At 36.4% G+C, this 6,499-nt stretch overlaps 1 protein-coding gene across 1 annotated transcript in view; it reads left to right on the top strand.

The window, feature by feature from the left end:
• The first annotated feature begins 1,033 nt into the window (after nt 1-1,033).
• Nucleotides 1,034-6,499, top strand: part of LOC106470875 (sodium/calcium exchanger 1-like) — a 22,853-nt gene continuing 17,387 nt past the window's right edge. Inside the window, exon 1 of the mRNA XM_013931451.2 lies at nt 1,034-1,083. Within this exon, the coding sequence (XP_013786905.2) occupies nt 1,034-1,083 (50 nt within the window). The remainder of the gene's footprint in view (nt 1,084-6,499) is intronic.

The raw sequence follows: 6,499 nt of genomic DNA, 5'->3' as shown, positions 1-6,499 counted from the left end.
TTAAACATTTTAAAAGCTTTTTATTGTTAAGCAACATGCTGCCGTTGTTGTTTTAGTGCAAAGCTAAACAGTGGGCTATCTGTGTTCTGTCGGCCACGGAGAATCGACTCACGAATTTTAGAATTGTAAGTCCGCAAACTTACCGCTGATCCACTGAGATACTAAATCAATATGGTATCAAAAACATAGTAAACTATCAACGGTGTATTTTGAAGTTGAAATTAATCATTGTTAACGCTTTCTTATCGTCACGAATAATCCCCCTATCCCTTACATTTACTTTTTGGCATACTATATCTATGGCACAGAATACTGTAGATACACTTGTAAAAATATTAAATATACTATAATTAAAAAACAAAAACAATTACGACGAAGCTAAAATGATATAATAAAGTACTGAAAAAATCAAATTCTATTTGAACAAATCCATAAGGGTGTTTACCCGTCTTATTTGTTAATCAGTACCTCCAATCTGAATTCAAAAAATTTTCCTTTTTTTTTATCCTTCGTTGCTTTTACACATATTTGTGTAACTAGACAACTTTCAACCAGCCTTTTTACTTATTATTTATCTACCATCTCGTTTATTCGTCCATTTGTTTATTTCTTTATTTGATCGCGAAGCTTTCGCCTGTTTCTTTAGTCTATCTAATCGCGACAAAACATTTCATATTAGGAGTATTCTTTTTATCGATTTAGATTGAAATTAAACACAAGATATAATTTAATAACTGTATTTAATTCTCGAGTTAAACAATTGAATACCATAGTACGACCTAGTGAACTTTGCAGTACAGCTGATAATAACAACAATGGACAGAAAGTTTACTTATCCTATGAATAACGGAACAGAAGTCTATATAATTATGTCATCGGTTTATGACCTGTGCCATCCATGTAGTGTCACCTATATATTTTAACATGCTGTACTATAACTAAAAATAAATTCTATATTTGGAGACGGTATTATGTAACGGCTTGTCACGCATTGGTTATGTCACTGCATATATTTGTTAAACCTAAATCCCGAATGAAAACTGACAAAAGAAAAGGTGGAATTGATCCTCGAAGGATTTTACGGTGAGTGACGGATATTATTTTACTAATTAAATAAATAAGGGCTTTAGTTGATTTAAGATATTCCTTATCTTAAAATATTTAACATTTTGTGGCTTCTCCGTTTTTAAGTTCCGTAATATTTTACGAACTTTTTCGATTGTTTGAAAATTGTCTAATTAAAATGTCATCTGTATTGGAACGCAGATTGAATAATCCAACAATGGCATAAATTAACTAATGATCAAAAAAAAAAAATTGATAAACAACCTGTGGAACAGTAGATGTGGATTAGAAGTATTTCCGAATATTTTTCTCTGCACTTTGTTTGTGATCTATTATTTACCTTGCCTATGATGTGTACGTCTAAGTATTACTATTATTGGGGTTCTTTAATATTCTTACTAAAAATAATAAAGTATTTTATTCTACAAATCGTTATTACATATTTATTTAGTTTTTGTTTTATCACAAAGCTACATAATGAACAATCTGCATTGGGGAATCTAACCCGGGATTTTAGTGTTTTAGTCCGTAAACATACCGTTGACGCACCGCGAGACAGGTTTGTTTAGTTGTTGTTTTAGCGCATAACTACATAATGAGAGGACTGCGCTCTGTCTACGTGGTGAATCAAACCCCGGATTTTAACGTTCTTAATCTGTGCTTAGCGCTGACCCACCGTGGGTCAGATATGTTCAGATACGATTGTGTATTGTGAAAGTTTTAAAACGTATAAAATGGGTGTTTGTTGTCTTGTCAGACAAACCTCACATCCTCAAATACGTAGAAGTGATGTTTGTGTGTGTTAAACATTTTCAAACGTCAGTGCCCTCTATATGTTTATGTAACTGCAGTACAAGAGACGTTTCGATTGTCATTACACAGAAGATTTATTTTTGTTTGTGGAATTTCACACAAAGCTACTCGAGGGTTATCTGCACTATACGTCCCTAATTTTGAAGTGATAGTCTAGATGGAAGGCAGCTAGTCAACACTACCTACCGCCATCTCTTGGGATACTCTTTACCAATGAATAGCGTATTTTATCGTCATGTTATAACGCTCTCGTGACTGAAAGGGCGAGCATGTTCGGGGATGGGTTTCGATCCTGTGGTCACATATTACCAGAAGAGCGCCCTAGCAGCCAGGCTGTATAAAGCCTACACAGAAGGTGCATCCCAAATGTTTTAAAACTGAAGCTACAGAATGTATATTATATATAAATATAATAGTACTGTCTGTCCATGTAACTACTTCGCAGTGTGTCGATGGATGTTCACCAAAATTGATATAGATGTTCATTAGGTCCATGCGGGGATACATACAAATTTTCAGTTTTGCATTTCGCGGTTTTTATGGGCGTTTGTTTACTACTACTACTTTGCCCCCTGTTGATGGATCTTCACCAAATTTGGCATGAAGGTTTGTTGGGTCGATGGGGAGACACAGGTAAGTTAGTGGTTCCACGTTTTGTATTTTTTAAAATTACATATAAGGGAAGCATTTTTTTCATGTCTTTTCATTAATTATAAATTTACAAACTTCCGTCCAGGGGACGGGTACTCCAGCTAGTTTCCAACAGAACACTTAAATTGCTTAATATACAAGCCTATGAAGGTCCCGTGTGCATTTCATATGAAAATTAGGCAATATGGTTTACTATTCCCATGTAACAGATATATATATGAAAATACATGATGCTATTTATTTTTCAACTCTAGGACATCCAATATGGCCGCCAAAATGGTCGTTTGTTTAAAAACACTATTTTTCAGTTGGTTACCTATATCTTTATTACATCGGCTAGAAAGCTGATATAAGCGCCCAAAATATATATTTTAAATATCAAAAATTTCCAAGGTGCGGGTTTGGATTTCTTAAACTGAATGCCGTAGGTGGAATCACAAGATGGCTGACAATTTTTGATGTAAAAAGAAAGTGAAGAAAAGTTGCATCACGAATCTTTGCACATACACCTTAGAAAAAGATCGTTTCTAACTTCTTTAAAGTTTAAAACAAAACAGTATAATGACGTTTTAGTTTTCTTTTTAAACATTCAAGGTATTAAGAACTGTAAAATGGCTGCCAGTGTTTTGCAGTAGTGTGAAAATTGCGCGTAGTAGAAAGAGTTTAGTCATGTTTGCTGGCCGGCATGAATAAATGACAAACTACGTATGGGATCCTTGTATATCCGGATAACAATTTTATAGAATCATTAGGCTTGATAAATCACACCTAGTATATGACAGATATGATACTGAAGAGCCTCTGAAAGCTGCCATGAGGCAAAGGTTTTGTGCAAATCTCAAGCTTGTGTCCTATCTTATCAGTAACTAAATGTCGATTATCAAAGCAGCTCCTCAGTAGCATGTCGACAAAAAACTCACTGTATACTTAACTCAGGTGGCCTGGTAGTAAGGGCACTCGAGTCGAGGGGTTGAAACCCATCACCGAACATGCTCGCCCTTTCAGCAATGGGAGCGCTATAACGTGAGAGTCAGTCACAGTATTCGTAAGTAATAAGCGACCCAAGGGTTTGCGGAGGGTAGCGTTTACTAGTTGTCTTCCTTCTAGCCTATTACATCCAAATTATGAACGGTTAGCGCAGATAACCCTCGAGTAACTTTGGGCGAAATTCAACAAACAGACAAAATTCAGAAATACTTATTTCACTTTCAGACAAGCATCAAGACATTCATAGTAACCTCAAGGCAGAAAGTATTCTTCAACAAGTTACATGTAAGCCGCCTGGTGAGGTCTCATCAGGAAGCAGACTCCAGGATCGTACTACACGCACTAGAAGCCAAAACTGAGGGAGCACCTGGTGTCCTAGACTTGGCTTTGAGGCACTTTCCCCAGCCCTGTAAATCTCCTTACTCATCTTTAGAACAGGAAGAAAGAGTGGGTACTCTCACCAATTTAACAACTCTGTAGAATGTAAAATCATACCTACCAACGGAGTATAGACGTCGGCTTTAAATGTCCATTTCTGAACAGCTTGATCTAAAAAACATATTCTTAGACTTTTAGGCCATTACAGTATTGTGACGAAAGTAGACTGTTTTGTTTTTGTGTTTTGAATTTCGAGCAAGCCTTGCGTAGAAGCAGAAATGGTGATATTTTTATATTTTTCCAAGTTTTGGCAGCCACATTGAATTTGTCCTATATAAATGAAAGATTAGAAGTGGCAACGCGAATTTTTTTATTAAACGGCTAAAGAGGAATAACAGCAGTAAAGACGACCATTTTTGGACCATCTCCTCATCTCAACCGACACCACTGACGTCACAGTGGCGTTGCTGGTTTGTTTTTATATCAGAAAGAGATCGTGTTTTGTCACCAGATTGAATTGCTCTTTTGTATGTTTTAAATGTCATTTGTGATGGATAACATATTTACCAAGTTTTTATCTCTCAGTAGGTGTAGTTATCATTGTTCAGATTGTGGTCTTATCATTTTACTTTTTTTATTTTATTTACCAAACAAAGTTCCAAGTCTGTAATGGAACTGAAGGTCCTGTCTATATATGTCACTTATATTATAGGAACACATATTACGTCAAGAGATTCGCTCACGATCTCTGGACCTCGTTTTTCGCAGACTCTCTTTCTAGCGCTATTACAATGTCTTCTCCATGGATAACATTTTTATAGCAACACATGTTGACCGGATAAAGGTTTCTGGTACTCTGCATCACCCTTGCTTTATGTAGTGTTTTACCATCACAGAACCAAGATCGTACGAATGTAGATAAAACTACTGGACGGACTTTAGAAGGAGAGGGGGTGAAGGTGAAACAAGTATAGGGGGAGTAAGAAAACTACAGCTGTTTTGATTGCTATTTGTTCTGTGCCTACCGAGGGTGTCGAACTCCGATTTTTAGCGTAACAATTCCCCTAAACTTACCGCTGAGCCACCAGGAATCAAACTGATAGCTGTTGCTGTTCTTAATTATGTTTGTATTTCTGATACTGAAAGAGTCGTATTGTAGGTTGGTTGGTTATGAAATTCCGATTAACTTGACGAACCGTATCAGCGCGTGACTGTACGACATTATCCTCTTGCTATATCGATAGTTAGTGATTCAACAGTACAATGGAATTATTCAAATTAAAACAAATGTATGCGGAAAGAGTTTCAAACTGTCAACATTTAATGAACGTTTGACCTTTGAAAGCGCCACGAGCGTTTACGTGGAAGGCTATACGTTGTCCGTTTCAAACTCTTTTTTTATATATCTTGCGTTATCGTATTTACACAACAGACATCACATACTGTTCTACATATTCACGTACCAGGCTCTTTACATCCTCGTGAAACAAGCCCATTAGAACGGATACGAAACTCGCATTGTTGTTTAACACAACACAGAAGATAATGGTTTAGACATGGACTGTTTTTATAGACAAGTATTACAGGTATGGTCAGGATTGTCCTTAAAGAAACATGGTTACATATGTGGTTAGGACTGTTTTTAAAAACAAGTAGTTACAGACATGACCAGGACTGTCCTTAAAGATAAGTATTACAGTCATGGTGAGGAATGTCCTTAAAGACGCGTAGTTATAGACATGGTTAGATCTATTTTTAAAGACAAGTAGTAATAGACATGGTCAGGACTGTCCTTAAAGATGAGTATTACAGTCATAGTGAGGAATGTCCTTAAAGAAACATGGTTACATATGTGGTTAGGACTGTTTTTAAAAACAAGTAGTTACAGACATGACCAGGACTGTCCTTAAAGATAAGTATTACAGTCATGGTGAGGAATGTCCTTAAAGACGCGTAGTTATAGACTTGGTTAGATCTATTTTTAAAGACAAGTAGTTACAGATATGGTCAGGACTGTCCTTAAAGATAAGTATTACAGTCATGGTGAGGAATGTCCTTAAAGACGCGTAGTTATAGACGTGGTTAGATCTATTTTTAAAGACAAGTAGTTATAGATATGGTCAGGACTGTCCTTAAAGATACGTAGTTACAGACGTGATCAAGACTGTCCTTAAAGACAAGTAGTTACAGACATGGTCAGGACTGTCCTTAAAGACGCGTAGTTATAGACGTGGTTAGATCTATTTTTAAAGACAAGTAGTTATAGATATGGTCAGGACTGTCCTTAAAGACACGTAGTTACAGACGTGATCAAGACTGTCCTTAAAGACAAGTAGTTACAGACATGGTCAGGACTGTCCTTAAAGATACGTAGTTAAAGGCATGGTCAGGACTGTTTTTAAAGACACTAGTTATAGATATGGTCAGGACTGTCCTTAAAGACACGTAGTTACAGACGTGATCAAGACTGTCCTTAAAGACAAGTAGTTACAGACATGGTCAGGACTGTCCTTAAAGATACGTAGTTAAAGGCATGGTCAGGACTGTTTTTAAAGACACTAGTTACAAGTCTGGTCAGGCCTGTCCTTAAAGACACGTAGTTATA

This window comes from Limulus polyphemus, unplaced genomic scaffold (genome assembly GCF_000517525.1).
Source record: "Limulus polyphemus unplaced genomic scaffold, Limulus_polyphemus-2.1.2 Scaffold4262, whole genome shotgun sequence".
In the NCBI taxonomy this organism is placed as follows: Eukaryota; Metazoa; Arthropoda; class Merostomata; order Xiphosura; family Limulidae; genus Limulus; species Limulus polyphemus.
The sequence above is the reverse complement of the archived record's forward strand: the minus strand, read 5'-3'. Positions and strand labels throughout refer to the sequence as shown.